Source organism: Wasmannia auropunctata, unplaced genomic scaffold (assembly GCF_000956235.1).
Source record: "Wasmannia auropunctata unplaced genomic scaffold, wasmannia.A_1.0 LD335828.1, whole genome shotgun sequence".
Taxonomy (NCBI): domain Eukaryota; kingdom Metazoa; phylum Arthropoda; class Insecta; order Hymenoptera; family Formicidae; genus Wasmannia; species Wasmannia auropunctata.
Window position 1 is genome coordinate 3,054,813 of NW_012027062.1, and position 22,180 is coordinate 3,076,992.

The window sequence follows — 22,180 nt, forward strand, 5'->3', positions numbered from 1 at the left end:
AATGTTCCTAACCTTTAATGTTCCTTTTGTTAGCTGAATATCACTTTCAGAACATATGTGGGTGAATATATGGGGGGCATGATGGTCACTTTTGATTATAGCATTTATATTTTTGGCTTCTTTTGGTTCAACTTTTATTATAATATAAGAACAATCTTGATTGTCATCATGACAATCACGTTCGATTATAGCATTTATATTTTCTTCTAATGGTTTAACTGTAATTTTTAAAATATCACTTTAAAATATCAATCTGGTCGTTAAAAATTTTATCTAAATATAAATAAAAAGAACAATTTATATGTAATTATTTTTGCCTCGTGATGAAATATAAATTATACAATTATATAAAACACTATCAACCAATTATCCGCAGTAAAAATTGCTTACGACAAATTATGTTAAAAAAGCAATAAAAATTGCAAAATATAAAATAATTATGTAGTACCTTCTGTCATATCATTATTAATTGCTTCATATATACTTGCTATACTTTGTATACGCTCATTGTCTTCAGTCTTGTAATCTTTCAACAACGTATAGCATATCATATTACCTATTATATTTAGTACACCACATACCGTTTCTAAAATCTTCATCTTTTAATTAATATATTTATTAATTTAATAAATATATAATAATAAGTAGATTTAAACTTAGTAAGAACTTAAATAGATAATACGAATTTAAATAAATTGTATCACACTTGTCACACAGTAACAGTAATCTACAACACTCAATCGGTTAGTGTCGACTACAAAAATGAAGCAGATTTAAATAGATTTAAGCCCAACAGAATTGTTTGTAAATATGAATTCTCGAGAAATTAAAACAAAACTGTTTTAAACTAATTACGGAATGTAAACAATTTTTGTATGCTTACAAAAATAGAATAAGAACTACATATTTTTATATCATATTTTTCTATTTCTTAGCTAATATTTGTGCACTGATGTATGTCAACACAATTTTTTAGTTCTTACTTTTTATACAATAATAAAAATACTGCTTTATCGACAATAGTAGAAACACATATTTGGAAGAGAAAGAGGAAAAATACAGCCTGCATTTTGACTATATCAATAGAAGCGCTATATTGATACACATAATAATATCACGCCCACACATTTTATGAATATAAGAGGCGCTTCTGTTTCTTGCTTTTTACCAAGAGCAAAATGCAAACTGTCGAGACTGCGGAAATTGCCGAAGGTGGTATTGATATGCATTAAGTCAGCATCAATATATTCCATTAGACATATCTTTATTCTAGTCAGCGTGGGAAAAAAGATAGAACGTACATAAATGAATGTTTGATGATGTATAATAGCGACTATATTAGAGCAGAAAACAAGTCATGCAAAAAGCGTAGTTACGCAATCACGTTACAATGTACAGACTGCAGCGTAAAAAATTAACAGTGCGTTTAGAGAGAAAAAAAAGATGCTTTCTGTTGAGCTTTCGGATACAAAATACCAAAAATAAATTTATACATTTCGATTTTCTTATTAAAGTCCATATCAGGAAAATATTTCTTGTGTAAAAATAAGAAACGTCCAATTTACAGTTGTACATAACAAGCAATCGATAATCATTCAACCATATCGTACATTTTTTCTGCAAAACCTGCAACAAAAAGTGCAATTGCGCAACGTCCGAAGGACACATGAGATCTATTTCTGTAATATATTTCGGTATTGTTGACAAATCCAAATAAAATAGGTAGTTCCTAATAAAATTTAAATTAACTTATACATTTTATTCAGTATTTTTAGTAACTTAACTTTAAAACTTGAAAAAAGTTGATACGTAACATACATAACACAGACAAGACGACGTATTGACAAGATTCCGTTAGAATGTAACATATGCGCAACAATATAAGATTTTTGCGAGGTAATATAACATATATATGAAGACTTATCAGACTTGTCAATCGAGCAGGATCGTTATCGCCTGCAGAATCGTTATATCAGCGTTTGAGAACACGCCTATCAAATTACTGTAGGAATTAATTATTGCGTGGAGTTGCAATTATTTTTTTATGCTTACCGTGGAGAACCTTGGCGTTACTTTAAAAAGATTAATGATTCTTTAATCGCTACTGACAAATTACGTTTCTAGTGCGTTAGCTTGTAAATGTTAACTTATAAATAAAATAACGTATTTTTTACATGTAACTATTATAGTTATATACAAAAATGTTGATTGAATGTGAAGTTTGTTCACAAAATAATTAAAGCAATCCGTTATTTAATCAAAAGAACATGCTTGAAATTATCCATTTATCATTGTACCGGTCTGACGGGTCCGCTATTTTAAAAAAGGATTAAACGTACTTTTCGTTTAGCGACGCATGAACATTGGAATTAGTATAATGTTATACTTGGTTATACCATGAATATTACATTCCCGCGATTTTATTTGCTTTGTCTAATTTAGATTCAATGATTTAAATAGCCTAAAAAATACCAAGGCTTAATGTATGTCTAGTTAATAATGAGCATTTAATTCAATTTGCTTAATTGTTTTTTGTGCAGTTTTGTTAACATTTCTATATTTCTATCATATTTTATTAATTATTATATAATCATATATTATAGTTAATCATACACAGAATTTTATGTTACATTCTTTGCATCTACTTATAAATGTAAAAAAAATATTTTGCAATTTCGAATAAGTTATTATTATTTATGTATATATTTCATTGTTGTATTATTGAATAATACATAAATGATACGAATCATTAATTAAATATAAATATCTATTATTGTGTGAGCTGCCAAAAATATGGTGACGATTTACCATGAAATAATTGCCACAAAATAGAGAAAAGATGCAATCTTTTCTAAATGAATTACGTCCTTGACTCGCACTTTCCATATCTACATCCGTGCTAGAACACCTGAAGAGAATGCATATCCTGAACGTTTATCTATTTGCTTATACAATATATATTTAGCAATACTATGAAGGAGACTAACGAAAGCCATTAAAAGATATTACAAGTTAAGCATTTTCTGTGTGTGTGAATAAGAAATTATTATATTATAATAACAATACGTTTATAACTTACTTATAAATGTACCTTCTTAGATTACTCGCAGTTTTATTCGCACAACATTCTTCGTTTTCTATCGTAATGACATAGAAGTTGTAATCACAGATTTCTATAGAATAGATCGCTAACATGCTACCGTTTGTTACCAGTTGTGTTGAAGCCAGACGCCATATTTATCCGATAATCACATACAGTGCTTTATGAAGTAGTGTTAGTGTACATTTAATAATATTGGTTAAAATTTGGACGTTTTGGAATGTAACCTATTGGCTACTGGGTAAAGATGACTACTACCCCCTCTCCTGAGTTATTTGGCTTCACTTTATTTCTCAGAGCTAGCGATCTATGCTATACAGAAATCTGTGGTTGTTGTAATATAATGCAATATTGAAATACCACGTAAATAAGTTGAATGGCAAAATCACATACCACGTGAAAAATATCCAGTCACAAAATAAAAGAATTATAATTTACAAAAATTGCCGCCACGTGTTGTGTATCTATCGATATGCAGGTAATTGTAAGCTAATAACTGTCTGTATTATATTATGCACTCGTATAACGAAATCACTCACGGTTAGATCTGTTAGTCAGACAGTTACTGCACGCTAGCTATTACTTAGGTAATCATTACGATCAAATGATATCCTAATCAGCTCAAAACTTATGGTTATGAAGGGCAAGCAGACATAATACTTATATCACTTTATGATGCAGATCTTTGCACAATATTAATTGACACACAGCCATCATAAAAAAGTATTATCATTTTGATAAATTACTTATACTTAATATACTATAACTATAAATTCTTTGAATAATTTGAAATTTGAAATTTTCTCTAGCAAGATCATTATTGACACGTAATTTTTATTTTTTAATTTTAATTCATTCTTAAATATTGTTTAATATTAAATACTATTCGTACAATGACTGAAAATACTGAAATTCAGTAAAGAATAAGATTTTTAATATTTATTTGTATTTTTGAAACTTATTTCCCCCAAAAACTTTTTATTCTTAATTTATTATAATTAAAAAACTATTGGTCTGTTGTTTTTTTTATATAAACACCTCGATTTTTTAAGGAAACATTTACTGTACACTGTTCAAAGAATTTGTAGAGAAAAATGGTCTAGAATATTTTGTATATTATTTATATATTGACTTCATAATTGTGATAAATTTCATCAAATTGATTACATTTGCACAAGAACATTATTCATGGAATGTAAAGATTATACTATCGAAAATGGACACAGGATAGCGCGCATAATTAAATATGTTAATTGCAGCGAGATATTTAATCAAGCATTCCGAAGTGCTGGATATGCACGTTGTCTGCGCGATTTTGTCGCTCTATTAATTTACATGCCTTTCATCGCATATTTAGAGAGACGCGGTCTATCAAAAGTAACAGGATAATTAAGGAATTACACAGTAAATCAGTGTCATGTCAGTAGGGCGCTTCGCAAATCAAATATTTTTTAAACATACAATTCATATTTTCTTAAAATATAGAAATATACTGAAAAATTCATTTTTTACAAAAATGCAGAAGCCACGCCGCGAGATATTCAGTTTCGGTAATCGTGGTACGACTTTAAGGACAATGTGTGAATCATCGAATCATGAAATTCTCTGAAACGTACAACGTATATTCAAGGCGAGTGTACTTTCGAAATTGTATAAAATTGTAACAATTAAGATTTAAGATTTGGGCCGTCTGCCGGTGCCCGATTTAACCAAAATATCGAGTGAGCCGTCCGTTCAGTAACAGGGTAATGTAATTGACCATGTACTGTCTCTGGTCTATTCGTTATACGAGCGTGTTAAATGGTCGTGCTTACGTGCGTTAAAAAATTATGCACGCGCCGTACAAAGGCCTTGGTCTCTATAACGTACACCATTATTAGTCTCGTACACTCTCACATGCGTAGGAAGAAATCTATATATCTAAATGTTTATGATTAACCGGTAGCTTGATTAATTATTAATTGAAGAATCAAGGATCGCCTGCACGGATCGCGAGTGTGGGCGTTTAGAATTCTCCGCGTGATCTAAATCGTCACCTTTACACTTTGATGCACGTGTATCTTAAACTACTATCATCTATTAATAGAGAATTGATGTCAATGGCCAGATCGCATGAATCAGATCTAGAAAAAGATGTAATTGTATTCAAATTCATTGTTTTTTTAAATAATTGAACTATGTAAAGCAGAGAGGCTAATTTAGTTTGTATTTTATAATAAACTCTTATTCATAAAATTATTCAATAAAATTTCTTTTTTGGAATATCTGTATTGTACGATCTATTAAAGCAGGTCTCAATCGAATTTTCATTAAAAACCATTTATTTTCCGATTGACAATCCGCTTCGTATCTCTAATTAACAAATATGTTATAATGACAATAGTGTGTTAAATATTTAAAATGTCTATATTATCTTCGCGCGATAAATATTTTATTGATAGCATTATATTAATTAGATTGGTTTTGTTGTAAATCGCTCTGTGTGCTGAACCTGTTTTCCGTGTCGCTTGATAATCACCGGTGATATTCGTTCATGTCATTGCATGATAGTTAAAGAACGAGAGCATGCGAGAACAACGCTGAAAAATGAAATCATTCTCTGTACCGAATATCTCGGGCATTGTTTTTGCGAGGCGAACAGCCACCGGTGACATAAAGACAATGTAGAACAAGGGCGGGTAACATTGCGTCACTACACTTCCTACTTCTGAAACACCGTAAAAGCAGAATTGAATAATCTCGCGTATAGCGGAAAAGTAACAGCCTCCCGACGAGGCTAATCTAAGGTCGATTACTTCGCCATACGCCTGCATTTATCTGACTCATAACGGCAAAGTAGAAGTCTATCGACCCAGAAAATTTCCCTTCCTTAAACTTTACAGCAAAGCTATGCTGTTCGTATAGTCAATTAGCGTCGTTAATTACCGCTATAAAAGGATTCTTTTTTCTTTTACGGATTAAGTTATGAAAATAATGTAAACTGAGCAAAATTTTCAAGTGATTAAGAACAATTTTTATTGATAGATTTATAATATTGAAATCAGTATGTATTATACACTTCGCCGCGCTTTTCCGCTTGTCAATTACTTGTTGTCCACTAGTTTCTCGCGAGATGTATAAAACATCGTGCTAAGAGATAATGTATCTTCGAGCCCATTAATTCGCGGTATGCAATTTCAGACTCGATTTTCCATAATGAACGAGAACTGGCCGATAAGTCGTCATTAGTCGTATCGCAACGCGACGTTAAGCTATAAAAATTATTCTGCAGACCACACCTGCGATGCAAGGCTAGATTTTTATCTGGCTGTTAGTATGTCAGCTCGTGGGATTTATTTCGCCACTCCTACGCGATTATGCGTTTTCCATGCACGTTGCGATTTTCCGAAATCATATGTTATCACAAATATACGTTCCAGATGTCAAACTGCTGTATCAGCTGTCACGGATGAAACGTATAAATAGTTTTAAAACGTATCGACATTTACTATCAATTGAAGCTACATACAAGCTGTTGAATGGAATAGCGAGATATATATCGATTAAAAAACAAAAAACTTGTTACATACGTATCAATTTCAGTATTTATTTTAACATTATATGAAATTCTACATTTCTTTCTCTATAAAATCATAAAAAAATAACTATAAAATGTGAAGTTGAATTTTTTAATGTTTTTAATTTATTGCGAAATAAAAAAATATAACTTATAACTTATAATTTATGCTATGTTTCTCAAAAATGATAGAAATAAATATATATAATTATATAGAGGTTATAGAAGATTAACGAGAATGAAAATGATAGAACAAAATTAGATAGGCTTTTCTTATGATAACAATGTCTAAATATTAATCATTAGCAATTCTAAATATTAATATTAATAGTTGTTAAAGAAAATCGGAGTAAGAGTTATACATTGTTGAGAATGTCCGCAGAAAGGTCAGATATAGTTCCTAACTTCTATGCACATCATACATAGAACAAGGATATGGTTTTAACGACATCCATCATAATGCCATCGTTCTGCCGTTGTGCGCGTGCCAGTAATTTATTGCGACAGGCTTGATCATATTTTTTCTTTTAACAGACTTCAATATATATAACATAATAAAATTATATCTCCAATATATACATATATATATGTTTAACGCCTACATTTTACGATTATAAAAAAATGGATTGTTTCTATTGGCTGCAATATAAAATCTACATATGCGAATATTAATGTACACATATATATGTGTATATATATATATATATATATATATCGAAATCAAGGTTGTCCTTCTAAATTGACATAAATTGGTTAGGATAGGAAATTTTTATTACAATCCATTCAGAAATGTATAGTAATCTATAGGAAACTACCATCATCGGACAAAATTTGTCCATAAACGATCGATGAACTTTCATGAAAAAAAATAAAACGTAATAAATTGTTTATTTAAAATATTAACATATATGTCACATAGTTACGTGATTTAGCTCAAATTAATATCGTTTAAAATATTAACGTTATAACAAATTTCGGGGATCAAACACAAGTTGCAAAAATTATTGAGTAGATAAATTATTTATTATGAAAATAATAGGGGTAAGTAATCTTGCTCTCACTATGATGATTTTTTTATCTTTCATCATAAGGGAGCTGACATTCTTTATCCTAAAACCTAATTCAACTAATCCAGACGGCAAGGGTAGTTTTTATGAAGACTTAACATCTCTCTTTGGCCGCTTATGTCATATTTCGTCCATTTCTCCCAACCCCTTTTCACAAAAGCCGGTGAGCTTTCTGGTCACGCCGGTAACCCATTTCCCGAGCTTTTACAGCCGCGACCTGGTTATTTAAAGACTGTGACGCATTCTTATTGCGTCTTCGGTTGTGCAAAGAGATAATCTCTGTCGCGATTGTTGTGGGACAAATAAAATTTTAAAAACTAAAGAAAAAAGGGAAAGGTCTTTCACCAGTGATATGAGATTATATAAAAAAATTAGAGATACAATTATTTTATGAAATATAAAACATATAATATATAACACAAAAAATTATTGCTACTATATTTTGGCGTCAACCATATTTTAAAATGTAAGAATTAAAGGAAGCGCTCTTTAAATAACCGCGCAAGTTTGTGATTTAGTAATAATACTCGTATCTAAAAAGATAGAAATATCTTAATAATATAAAGTCAGGCAAACGAAATGATCAAATCAATTTAAGTCTATATTAGTTAATAAGTTACACAATATGCAGGTCCACGAAAAAGAGTGTTATTGGCGCGCTTTTAGCGAGATTTAGAGTGATCCTCGATAGATCAGCGAGGTAGACGCGAAGGTAGAAAATGGACGAATGCAAGTACAAGCGAATGCACCGCGTGCGTATGTATATACACACGCGCGAGCCCATTACCGTTGCACCATTTTTTTGTCTCCAATCGCAATAACATTAACAATTCTAATCAGATTGCCACAATATCACGTGCCGGAGGCCTGCCGCGACCGCGGCCAATGGTTGAGTAGCATGTAGGAGGAAAATCATCGGCGTGACGACCGATCGAACGAAAGGGGAAAAAAAAGAATTATTTTTTTCCACGACGAATCCATTGAAAAAAATTACACTTACCGATATACATTAATGCAGAAATAATCGCTTTGGACTGGCTTCACGTCGTCGATATTACTGTGGTCGCAAAATTACGTGATCCTTAAGGAACGAGGTAATCCGCCGTCTCTTTCTGCATTCATCTCCCTCGGGAATGTCGCGAACGAAGAACTCGCGATAGGATTCCGCGAAGAAGGAATGGAAGTACCTAAGCGGATTTTCTTATGGATTCGTTCCATTCGCATTCCTATGTAATTAAGCATCTCCCCGTCTCTCTCTCTCTCTCTCTCTCTCTCCTCTGTTACACGTGGATGTAACGTGATGATCACGATGGCAACAAAAGAAAAAATAATTATCATTATATCGTTATTTGTATCACGTGTTAGACTTGTTAGCCTTTACAGTAGATTTGAATTTTGAAAACAGACATTTTTCAAATAATCGATATCATTTTATATAAATATTAACATTTTACTTTGCGAAATAAAACATTTATGCATCTTATTATTTTCACTAACGAAAATACTATTAAAGATCAACAAATCTTATAAAAATTAGCGTGGCTGTTAAACAATTAACCTATAATATAATATTAACATTTTAATTTACTAAATATATTTATTTACAATTTGCTAATATTTAATTTTATTTAAAACTACATTTTTATAGTTGCTATCTGTGTTTAAGATTATGCATAAAGATAGTAATAATAAAAGAAATAATTGTAATTTTGTGGTAATGTATATGCATTGCTATTATAACATTATAAATATGCTTACTTATTTATAAAATATTTGTATAATAAGAAATAATGATTTTAAAAATGCATTATTTAAATATTTATATTGACAATCACAAATTTGTATTAATAATCGATAATATCAATACTCTTTAATTAGCTCCAGATTTCTCGAGTCTCTTTGATGAAAATTTGCCCTAGCTTAATGGTTTTTAATAGTATCTCGTTAGTATTATTTTCAATATGTATTCTCTGAAATGCTGAAGATATTCTTTATCTGTACAAAAAAATTTATTATAAAAAATTTAGGGGCGCACCCCTAAATGAAGGCATGCCTTCGCCTTTGTATAGAATTTTTTTTTAATTTTGTATTTGTACCGACTTGCTTATTATCGGTTATTTTACAGTTTTATATTTCTGCATCGTAATTTGAAAAATATTAATATAATATTTTTACAATATTAATTACTGTTATTGTTAAGTGTATGTATATACTATATGTGTTATTAAATATAATTCGTTTTCCAACAAAGTTTTAGTAAGCAAAGAAATATAAAAGTAAATATTTAAATCAATTTATGAACGTTTTTCAAACACAAAAATTTCTTATCAAAATTAAATAATACTATTTTTTTTAATATTTTATTTAAAATTATATAATTTCCTAAACACGAATAAACTGAGTATTGTGATTATTTATATATTTTTTAATTTCTTTCTAAATTTTTATACATATTTTATCTATTCTTTAAAATATATAAAAAGGAAGAATTAAAGATGTAAAAATAAATTAAAAATATGTTTATAATATATGTATGCACTACAATGAATTATATATACCAACGGAGTTTCTATCTTCCAGATGATTCAAGTGCAGCAGTATTTAAACTTAAATGTTTGTAGCGTCATCTACCATCTATCTTCAGCAATATGTTCATGAGGAGATTGTAATGTCAGCAATCGAACATGTAGGAAATAATGAAAGCTTATCACACAAAAATTGGAAATATACAAATATAAGAATTTTAATAATAATGTAGTATAATAATTTCTTTATACAGAAAAAATATATATATAAACTTCTTTCACGAAATGAAACAAAATTAAAGCTTTTCTTAATATGTTATTTGTTAATAATATTTATACAATATTTCATTATACATATTATAATCCAATAAATAATATGCATGAATTGATATTTACATTTAGAATAAATTTATAATAGATTAAATAAAGATAATTTATATGAAATTTATTTCTGTAACACATAAGATAAAGTAATATTCGTTCTAATGATTGCGTTGTGACAATCGTGTAATTGAAAGAATAATGTTTTAGTTAGAAGTAATTATTAATTAAATAACATTCAAAAGAATTCGAGTTTTTACATTTCTTTCATGTGAAAAATTATTCCGCAAAATAAACTTTTATCTGTCAGATAAGTAAATGAAGAATATTGAATTGAGTGTGATCGATTGTTGATTATTATGTGACATTTATGCAATATCATAAAGTTGAATTAATTTCAATTTAACAATACTTAAATTATGTCTACTGTATCTAGTTAGTAGATAATATAATTATGAGATATTGATCACTAAAGACAATGTAAAAAGTATTCCAAAAATATATTATTATTTCTAGATTCGAGAAAATAAAAAAAAAGTTTAGATAATGTTTAGATAATAATGTAATAAAAATTGAAAGATTCGTGAAGACCGTCATAGTTGCCAACATAAAGACTTTTATCTCTCTTACGAAAATTTCTGCAATTTTAAAAATTTTCTATGCATTACCGCCCTCTCAGCAAATATCGCAACTAGAGTGAGAAGAAATAAATCGAAATAGACGGTAACATGGAGAGAAATAGAATTATATTAAAAAGAAGAAATATCCTTGCACATAAGAAAAGAATGCTTTTTTTTAAAAGAAACGTATACATATGTAATATATACGAATATTATGTCGCAGCTGTTTCATCAATATTTATGACGATAAATGCCGCTATAATTATAAAAATCAGAAACAAAATGTGTTGTTAACATATTAAGAATTGATTTTTTACACATTTATCTTTTATTATTTATTCTTACATGTCACTTCTATTTTATATCATTGATTTAAACATTTCAAAAGTTTGAAATATTGTTCAACATTACAATTAATATGTTCCGATTTTTATTTTTTCAACATTTATATATTATATATATATATATATATATATATATATACATATATATATATATATACACATATATAATAATGTGATTTTCAATATCGAAAATTATGTTATAAAAAGCGAATTATTATGGGAGAGAAGAAGGTAAAGAATTAACATTGTTCCCATCATTTTTAATATTTATTATTTCTCCTATATTATTCTTACTTTGAATAATTGCCGCCAGTCAGAATATCGCTATTTCGATATCTCGAGAATCGCAACGTCATTCGTCGATGCAGATTTCGAATCGTAAAGTTAGACGTGGAGCGTGCTGCGGCGGGTCATAAGAGTATAGCATTCGTGTCGTTCCGCATTTCTCGCGATTGTTCTCGCGATTGTCCGAAATCTTGAATCTTCGCGTAAGATCATTGCAAAGAGTCGCGCGATTGACGCGTAAAATGTCATTGTTGCACACCGATGTCGCGATTCCAATGAGGGAGTCCCGAGCGATCGGCGCGTCGTAAAATTTCACGTATCGTCGCGCGTGAACGGCGCTCCGCGTTTTGCGATTGACGTACACAGGTTGAGCGCAGGTACGAAGTGTGTTTGTTCCCCGTGTACGCCGTACGTAGCGTGTATAACGAAGGGGGGGGGGCGAGGGGTGGAGGGGGGCCGCGGGGTCGCCCAGGAGGCGCCGAGCGCGGCCGAACGCGACCGAGCGGCCGGGCTGGCATAAACGTCGGCGGCAACAGAAAACATGGCGGCACTGCGCCGCCACTGCGACGAGCGCGAGGTTGGAGTCGCGTGAACGCACGTTTCCCTCCCGTTGCGTGGACACGCTGCGTACGTACGTGCCGTGGGGCGCGCACGAGCCGCTCGATAGAAGCACCGGGGACGGGGGACGAGTCTTGACGACGAAACGCGATGAGCGCGCGCCGCGCCATGGTGTGACAGCATGTACAGTGTTTCGTGACGAAAGGAATCGCCCGCCGCGCGGCCGCGACCCGGGATATCTGTCCGTGTCAGGATAATAGTCGTTGCGCGTCCAAACCGGCAGTCCTACCAGTCCGAGGTGACATAAGTACGTATCTCTTGGTAAAATATTTCTTTCGTTACACCGCATAACGAGTCAGCTCCTTTTCCTTTCTCCGTCTTTTTCTTTTGCGCTCTTTCTTTCTCTCTCTCGCTCTCTCTCTCTCTCTCTCTCTCTCTTTTGCCACGCTCTCATTGTTTTATCAAATCGCGCAATATTGAGCCGTTCGCGCTCGCGATTCAGCCCTCGAAACTTACACTGTCACGCGACGTCATGTGATTCGTATTGGCGGAGCTGGCTCGTTCGGGTGTGTGTTCCCCCGCACACCCGCTGTCATTCGTAAGGGCAATGACACCTAGAGCGCATCGCCCTCGAGAGACGGCGAGGCCCTTATCTTCGGAAGACACGGTGTTAACGACCCGGCGTTAATCAATCCGATCGCGGGTCTGTTCGTTCCGGATAAAGGCTGATCGACGGGGAGGGTTGAGGTAGGCCTTTACGAGCGATTTATCGCGTCACACGGATTCGTCGCGCGATGGCGATCGCGTAACCAGCCCTCCCGTCGACCTCACCGTCGACTCCCGATCGAATCGACGTCCCGCCGATTGTCTTTCGCGCCGAGGCGCCGCAACCTGTTCGTTCAAGGACTCGTCCGGTTCAAACCAGATTCGCATCGATTCGAATTCGCCGATGATACATCCGACACTGTTAAATACGCGGTTGATCGTTTCGAGAAACTGCGACGACTGAAAGGAGTCGCAGTTTTCGCGCTCTCCTTCCCCGAAATTTCGCGAGGACGATTTCGCAATTTCGCGGAGCAAGAGAGAGAATTGTACGGTCGACGATCTGGATATAAAGACAGCAGTAGATTTCGGAAATCTAATCTCGAACGTAACCATCGAGATTCTCGAAGATCGTAGTAGAAATGTTAGGTGATGAGATGGAGGGATGAAGAGGAGGCAGAACGTATACGTAGCACGCACACGTGTGCGCAAGCTGGATACATACATTCGTGATAAATAGGTCAGGCGCTCCTCAACATCGCGGTCATTGACCCGGGTCTCGCACCGCCGATAAAGCAGAACGTTAATTGTCTGGATTTTTCATTACCTATATACGCGCCGACGATAGAGGTCACCACGTCCCCGAGATTCGCGTCTGTCTCATTTTTATTTTATTCCTTTGTTTCATTTATTATCGTGATCTGATAAACGGCATTTATCTCCAGGGTACTTTGGCTTTGCGTCAGCATACCGTCTCGAACAAATATTCCTTGTGTTTCGCAGAGACGAGTCCAACAAAATATTCCTTGCGTTTCTGTCAAAAGTTTTCATAATGCGGATAATTACATACATACTCATAAACATGTTTTTTTAATGCAACGAATGTTTGAGAAAGAGTGAAAGCAACATAACTATAATTTCAAAATAGTTGAAAGAAAAAGAATGAGAATGACTCATATGGAATAGCGAAAGTTAATATTTTATTTATTCCTTAAGTAAAATATTTTTTCGAAAATTATACTGCTCGTCGTTGACTTAGTTCTAAAGATATATAGAAAAGGATTAAAAATGAATGTATTTCTATTTATACGTAATGCCGATAAAAGGAATTGGTCTTAAAAAGAAAAAAAAAATAGTTTTCAGTACTAGCATAGCATCAAATAATTCTGCTTTGTTTTTAGATGTACATAAGAAAATATAAATTTGATATTAATTTTAAAAAATCGATATTTGTTACTACGAAACGGTGAAAGAAAACGTCCAATCTGTAGAATGTTATCTAATTCCTAATTGTGCGTGTAATATGATTTTATATCTCATACCTCTGATGTCGTTCACCCTCGTTAATCATTAAAGTCGCTTACTGTGCACTCACATGCGTGCAGGCTATTGCCCTCCAGCAGCGTTGTTAAATTTATCAGAATTAACTAAGCGTGGTCAATGCTTCGATGTATATTTAAACTGCGCGTCTGACGATCGCGAGCAGGCAGAACGCGCCGGCCTTGAACCCGAAAACTATATTCGATAACTGTATCATATAACTATATTTACATTATCATGCCATTAACTGGAACCGCGAGCTGTCTGCGTGTCCCAAGGTTAATTCCGCCAAACTGAAACATAGGGCTAAACATAGAAATGATTATCGTGTCAACTCTATTGTGCGAGAGAACTAGACGTTTTTATCCGCGCAACATCAATCCTTACGTGATTTCCTTGCACGATTTTTAAAGCGAATTATTCACACGTGCGTGAAAATATCAATTTTTTTACACACGATTTCCAGAGCAATGATTTTTCATTAATCGTTACGTTTGCGTACAAATCTGATCTTTGAATTTTAGAACACTAGATTAGTTTGTAATTTTGTCTTAAAAATTTTATTATATGTATATGACTGTTTTATTATACAGCGATAATCGATTAAGAGTAGAGTCGAGGTTGCTTTTTTCAGCACTCTTTATGAAACTAAACTTCAACCTATAAGTAGCTACATAACTATAGCTATCGAAAATTAATTACTATATTTCCGTGAGCCGTGCTGTTACGTCGTAAACTTTGCTGCACTTTCTTTAGCAGAATTATTTGCCCTCGATAAAGTTCTACTCTGCTATATCCCCTTCTACGAATAGTTTCTGTAATAATTTAGAAGACGGCGGACGTAGATATCCATTCAAAATGTACATGAACGATCGATCGTGTAACAAATCGCAATTTTGTGACGTCATGTGTGAGATCGCAACATTAATTTCGGGACATTAAGCTCCTAATGTCATGTCATTTAGGTCAATCACGTTACTGCCCGGACGAAATTTAGCTTCAACGATGTCCGAATATAAGCCGAAACAGTGCTATTTCGTATCTTAAACTGTTCACAGTTATTCAAGGACAGCAATGGTGTACGATATAGAATACAGAGTACAGACACTATAGCTTGAACTCGACAAACAACGCATATAGTGAGAAAACTGAGCAATCCTACAGTAAGGCGTTTTGGTACATTGTAAAAAGGTTGAATTGGAGATTGGAAGCACTTTCCATGTTTATGTCTTGAACCGATTCTTTCTGGTTTGATCCTATATAACGGATTATCTATACAGGATGCAACGCTTAAATGTCTCTCTCAGATCTGAAGATGCGGAGAATGTGCAATTACGTATTTCTGAACATTTACATATATTTAAACATTTTTTAATATAAATAATTTAAATATAAAATAATTTTTTATATTTTTATTTGTATTTTAAAATATTGTAATGTTAAAATATATCTAAATACATCTAAAAGAAGAAATATAAATGAAAAGGTTCTTATTTTTTTTTTAGAGAGATTTTGAATTTAATACAATAAAATACGTACAATATAATAAATCCATCGGCTGCAATTATACGTAAGGAATAGCGATTCCATTAAAAGGAACCAATGACATCTCAATAAAGTACATTTTATAAGAAAAATTTTGTTCACATTACGTTTGTTTTTTAGAACTATGTAAATGCACTACACATTTCTTTTGATCCAAGCGCAATTCTTTAAAAGATACATTTAATGATTGTTCGACGAATTATTATATATTCTAAATTGATATTGTATGATGCTTTTACGGTTCAGAGCAATAGGGCGCGATTGTCGAGCCGATAAAGCTCGCATCTTTTCACCGTCATGCCAGCGAGCAAATTTTAACTCCAAAATCACATTTATCCGTATTTTCGTATCTTTCAACGGTAGATTCATTATAATTTCGGTACAAGCGATTTGTCGATCAGTCGTCCTTACTGTCAATTTTGACGCTCATTACCTTTCTTGGTACCTTGCTCTCTAGGACGAGAAAAATGAACCGGCACGACAATGAACCCAACAAAGAATCTCGAATACATTTACCTAAATCCAGACGATTGGATGGCGATTCGATATACTTGAGACACCGAAAAGGAGCTTTGGTCCGATCGATAGCAGACATATTTCTATTAAGCTAGCAGCTCTATCACATTGGCAATGATATTAAATGTATCGCAGCATTATCGATTACTAGCCGAGTTATATGTCCTATTTACGTTTGATATTAATTTCTTAAAAATCAATTAGTTTCTACTAAACTTCTTTTTTTCTTCAACTCCAAATTAATTTCTCGTAATCATTGTACGAGAAAAATTTATAAAAATAAATTTATTAAATGTTATATATACAATTTAAAAAACAATAGATTAAATTGTATATATCTCATGAAAAAAATTCATTTTTTAAATTTATTATATGTGAATGTAACTATATGTATACTAATTTTTTATTTAAATCGCATTTTTTAAGTTTTTGAAGCTGTTCTACCTCTTTTCAGGTATTCTGTAAATAGTGTATTTCACGAGAAAAATTCATTTTTGTTGCTCTTTTCATTTCATTAAAGTACGATGTACAATGCACCGTTTATATACGCATAATACCCTTCGTTCAAGGGTACCGACGCGATCGTTGGGGTCTTGTTAGAAATCGCGTGGCTTATCGTGCGCGATAAGCGCCTACATTGTAGTTTCAAATTGCTACAGTAAAGTCCGCAGTCATTACCGTAGCGGTGTAGAAAAATATGCCAGGCATAACCGGACGGGCGACTGCGTCAGGCAAGATGCGCCGGCAAATAATGCATTCGACGTCTCGTAAATTCGATGATGACTAATGGCAGGCGGTCGCGCAAAAGCAACGACGTCGTGTCATCATCGATCAGCGGTTTATAACGGCTCATCCGCGCGTAACCGCACGTAGAGAGAGATCTAATAACCGTCGCATGATAACGCTATTCTCCGTGGAAACAATGGCCCGCTTTCTCGCATTCAGACCCGCACACCCGTTTGTGCGATTCCAATCCCCCGGGTTTTTCTCACATGTTCACCGTAGATTACGTAAACGTCCGTTTATCGTCTTCGTTAAAATGTCATGCTATATTCGTCCCGCCGGATATTAATCGGTTTTACCGCGGCGTTGGTTTAAGAACTCATTAATAATTGCGCCGACCGTAAATCATTCCCCAACTTCCGCTCGAAAGGTACTTTTGTCTAAGGTCTGTGTCTTCCCGTTCTACATTTAGCGTTGTATTGTACTGTTTGGTTTTCATCTGGGTGGATCTTTCCGAGCGTTGTTTGTCTAATATGGGAATTGATTAAATGTTACTGGTTAGGTTAGCAAAGTACTTGTACTATCCAATTTAACAGAGAATGTTCTAACTTTTAGAGAAAGAGAAAGAGAGAGAGAGAGAGAGAATATCTATTTTATTAAAGTTTAATTTATAATGTTATATTTTTGTTAAATTACAATGTTGAATTATGTATTTTATATAATACGTGTTATTTTTTCAATTTGTTCAACTATTGAAGTTTTCGGTTTTTAGCATAAACAATTGTTTTAACAATTTATCCATTACGATTAAATTTTTCACGGCAAAATTAAAATTAAACATTTTTTAATTGCTATGACGACTGCTGTTACATATTAATATTAATGTTAGTAGCATTTATTTTATTCAGTTACGACAAATATTAATTTCCACACTAATAATGTTGTGTAATGGAAATTTCCGTCGAATTCACCTTACTGTACGCGCGCATTTTTATCGTGTCCGAAACATGGTATTGTAAAAACAACCCAATATCAAGTACGTGCGGCATTTCACATTCAAACCGGCGTCAACCGTGTGCGGAACGGGTTATTATCGAAACAGTAAATTTAGCAATACGACCGGTACGTCGCATATCGAAACAGAAACGCCTGTAAACACTTCGTTCGTTCATCCTGACCCAGATAGGCCGGCGGCTCTCTGTTCTGTTCGTATTTGTAGGAAGAATTTTCGGTTCGGCCCTTTGGATCCGATTTGATCCGAGCACTTCTTGTCGAGTGGAATGGCGCGCAAAAGGCAACACGCTCCGATGACACACTGCTTGGAATTTCAATAACAATCACTAACGACCAGTTAAGACAACTTCTGGCAAGTAATCCGATAGCGTTCTATTGATATCCGAGCTATAACACTTCAGACGTTGCACGAAATCGATCCCAGTTGTAGTATCCTAGAGATCATGAAGTTATTATGAGATTTTATGCTCCTTTTGACATTGCTCCTTTCGACGTTTGCGCGCTGAATTTTTACGAGCTTGTGCTTCTACCACGTGTGGACGTTTATTCTTCCCAATCGCGCATTACTGATGATGCTTGGAACGTGTTGTCGATTGAATGAAAAAAAGTTAAGCCTGTCGTAATTTTCGCGAAAGTTTAAGTAAGAGAGCGACTTAATACGAACAGCTACGATCAATTATAAGACGAAGAGAAATGAAACACCATTCGTCATACTTTTACGGAAAATTGTGCGTGAGTTTCTCGGATAATGCATTCGCTGAACAAAGGAGAAACACGATAGACTTTCTATCGGCCGGGTTTGATTCGGCTTGCCGGTTGAATCATGACGTGTCCGGATTTACCGTACAAAAACAGACCGTGGCGAATCATCACGGAACGATTGCTGCAAGCGCGATGCGCAATGCGTCTTTTGATTTTTATTAATGCCGGTCGGTGTGTGCCAACGGATGTACGCGTGCAACAATGTTCGTTGACAATGAATTACCGTCGGCGATGGTATCGTTAATTTCTCGATTCTAATGCAATCGAAAAGTCCGCCGCGGACCTTGCACATAAATCCAACGCGCGAGCTATCGCCGGCTAACTTATCTTGATGACATCGTAATACATCACGCTCTAAACACAAGCCACTTTTCGTGGAACCATGAACGTCTACCGCGTGTCCATTTTCGCGCGGATTAATTTCTACAATAATTATATTTTAATTTTTTATAATACTATTTGCCATCGATTATTTATTTCCAAGACCGGTTGTTGCAAACTAGGACAATTCTTTTTTCCTGAAATGTTTATATTTTCTATTTAATCTTGGGAAATTATAAACTCTTTTTAGTATGATCGTTAAATGTCAATGATGTAAAAAGCACAAATAAAAGCATATAAGAAATTTTAATCATCTTGATTTGTTTGGAACAAATAATTGGAAATAAATAATTACTTAGTGAAGCCAACTTGTATCCATAGATGTATAAAACATTTTCATATTTATTTGTAATGACTACAACGCGACGATTGGCATAAAATACATTTTCCTATTTATGATTTTCGTTTTTTCCCTAATTCTCTTTTTAATTAAAGAAAATAATATTTATGTATGATTTATTTATTGCTTTAGAAAAATTTAGAAAGATTTTAAAGCTGAAAATAATTCAAAGAAACTTTTTTATGATGTTTGGCGGTAAAAGAGAACGAGAAAACGCTACGGTTCTTATTCAATATGAGTAAAAATTGTATTATGATATTAGGCAAGCGTTCCAGCGGGCACCCAGTACATCGAATACATAATTTCGTCTCATTAAATTCGCACGTTTAGTAGCCCGTGACTTTTACAAATGGGAAACTTAGAATCTAGTAGCAATTTCGAGTAGCAATTCTTCGCGTGAAGTAACGATAATTAACGATCGCGAACGCTGAATCAGTAAGGAGCATAGAGCCAGATATTTTAGAATCAGGATTCACGATATTAAACATTTCTTGAATGTGTCCATCCGGATTGCGCAACGGGATGCTATTAGTCTTCATTAGAAGCAGGATCGCGCGCATCTCGCGGCGCATTTACGGGCTAGGCATAAATCTATCATTACATTGGTCACGCCGCGCTGCAACGGCGACAGTGCGCACTTCTTTGTAATGCATTGTCTGTTGGTTGTATCCTTGTCACATTGTTGACACGCGTCTGCCGATGATAATTTTGCACTGTCACGCGATGTCACCGTTACCTTGCAACATGTGCGTATACTATATATGCGCATACACATATAATTATATATATATATAAATTTTATATATATATATATATATATATATATATATATAACCAATGTAGTGATACTAGTGGAAGTTTAGGAAGTTTTTACCCAAGGCAAGTAAAAATTTCAAATATCTTTGAATCATCGTCGATTGAATCACGGTTCGTTCTAGAATCTGTGGATTGTCGTCGTTTCCTCTTTAAGATCGCTTGTTAAACCTCCAAAACTTCCATGACTTTAGGACTTTAGAATCGAACGTCATCCGAGAACTATCAGATTTTCTCGTTATTATTTAATATTCTTTTCGTGAGCTTTTCGCGTCTCCTTCGATAAAGCGGGGATCGTCCATATATTATCAGGCGTCGTGGCGTCACCAGCGACTTCTAAAGTGGTCGTACATAGTTAATTAGTAGAAGAATGTTCGCCGATTAAAACTAGGTCACGCGACTGACGTCCATCTCCATGCCTGACCGGGTGGTGATAGTTATTCTTAGCACTCGAGAGAGGTGTGCGAGAGAGGGCCGCCGCAAATTGCAGGGGGTGCATTGTTGACATCATCCCGCATTCTCGCGTTGTTCACGTGAATGAACGTTATTGCATCTCGTCGGCCTGCTCGAGAGCGAGAAGTTCAAGGGCATCGGTCCGATCGTTTTAATGTTCACGCTAATCGATTAATCGCTTTCGCCGTCAACGATAGATATGTCGTACTCACAAGTTCAATTATTGTTTTTTACTTTCTTTAAACTGCAAATTTATAATTATCGTAAATTGCGACGATGTTGGAGGTATTTTCTGCGAGATAGATCTTACTTGCACATGTTCTCCGTTTGTTTGACTTAAGCAGAATTGTTTTGATGTATCATATCCTCGCATTCCTCTACTTAAATCTGCAAATCAACCAGCTCGAATTTTTTTCCTGCGACAGACGCACCTGCCGCAGGTGCAGGTTTCTCGCCAATGAAATGACGTAGGACAATGGCTAGAGTACGAGTCGAGTAATCTTTCATGTCGACCAATTACGATGATTTGTTTATTAAGGAGAACTTTTTGTAGCGCATTTCATCCGTTGCATAGATATTAATTGATAAACACTGTTACTATTATCGAATATTTTTTCTATAAAAATATTAAGAATTTTAAAAATATAACAAGCATCATTTTATGAAGGTATTGAAAATAGCACGGGTAATAGGCAAAATTACATTGCGAACAAATTTACTTTATAATAATAAAAACAAAGGATAAGGCGAACTTGAATTCTAGGAAGACTAATGTCATATGATTTCGAGTATTATATTGATGTGTCGAATTTTATAGAGAACAATCAATCAAAAATACATTGTTATGTTATCAGTTTTAGGAAAAGCAATTTTGAAAGACACGAAAGTGAAAATAATTTAGAGCGTAGAAGTCCATAAAAGCATCATATGTATACATATGTTCATACTTGCACACTAAAATGTACTTTAATGTGAGTTGCATAAACAGTATAAATTAACCCCAACTGTATACTTTTAGACAAGACATTTTGTTTGCGATTATTATACCGTGGATACTATTATGCCGGAGGTCTTCTATCTTATCGTGCGCGTAAAATAAGTGTTGCTCGTAAGCGTCGCGTCCTCGACAGAAAAGTCGAGCCCGCGGAAGATTTCATGCTTATCGCGTAAAAAGC

At 33.9% G+C, this 22,180-nt stretch overlaps 2 protein-coding genes and 2 long non-coding RNA genes across 8 annotated transcripts in view; 2 read left to right on the forward strand and 2 right to left on the reverse strand.

Moving 5' to 3' along the window:
- Positions 1-2,703: 2,703 nt before the first annotated feature.
- Positions 2,704-3,253, reverse strand: LOC105455979. Its single transcript, XM_011699719.1, has 2 exons — positions 3,080-3,253; positions 2,704-2,908 (listed from the first exon to the last, which is right to left on the reverse strand). The coding sequence occupies exons 1-2, from the start codon at positions 3,193-3,195 to the stop codon at positions 2,719-2,721; spliced, it is 306 nt and encodes a 101-aa protein (XP_011698021.1). The 5' UTR covers positions 3,196-3,253; the 3' UTR covers positions 2,704-2,718.
- LOC105455976 lies at positions 3,248-10,511 on the forward strand. Of its 5 annotated transcripts, XR_975193.1 has the most exons (5): positions 3,248-3,578; positions 4,360-4,519; positions 4,623-4,730; positions 8,742-8,953; positions 10,304-10,511. It is a non-coding gene; the product is annotated as an uncharacterized LOC105455976 (long non-coding RNA). The 5 variants fall into 5 exon arrangements; XR_975194.1 differs by lacking the exons at positions 3,248-3,578; positions 4,360-4,519; positions 4,623-4,730 and adding exons at positions 7,404-7,697; positions 8,355-8,483 and having other exon boundaries at positions 8,564-8,953; XR_975197.1 differs by lacking the exons at positions 3,248-3,578; positions 4,360-4,519; positions 4,623-4,730 and adding exons at positions 7,404-7,697; positions 8,355-8,483 and having other exon boundaries at positions 8,564-8,817.
- Positions 5,610-7,101, reverse strand: LOC105455978. The gene is made up of 3 exons (XR_975198.1): positions 7,019-7,101; positions 6,379-6,539; positions 5,610-5,807 (listed from the first exon to the last, which is right to left on the reverse strand). It is a non-coding gene; the product is annotated as an uncharacterized LOC105455978 (long non-coding RNA).
- A 1,829-nt stretch (positions 10,512-12,340) lies between the features above and the next one.
- The window catches only part of LOC105455983 (circadian locomoter output cycles protein kaput-like), an 82,797-nt gene continuing 72,957 nt past the window's right edge, over positions 12,341-22,180 (forward strand). The window contains exon 1 of the mRNA XM_011699725.1: positions 12,341-12,683. The gene's annotated coding sequence lies outside the window, so the exon portion shown is untranslated. The remainder of the gene's footprint in view (positions 12,684-22,180) is intronic.

Coding starts and splice junctions, on each gene's coding strand:
- LOC105455979 (XM_011699719.1), bottom strand. CDS start 3,195: ATGTTAGCGATCTATTCTATAGAAATCTGTGATTACAACTTCTATGTC. Junction 2,909..3,079: donor CTAAGAAGGTACATTTATAA/GTAAGTTATAAA, acceptor CATTCTCTTCAG/GTGTTCTAGCACGGATGTAG.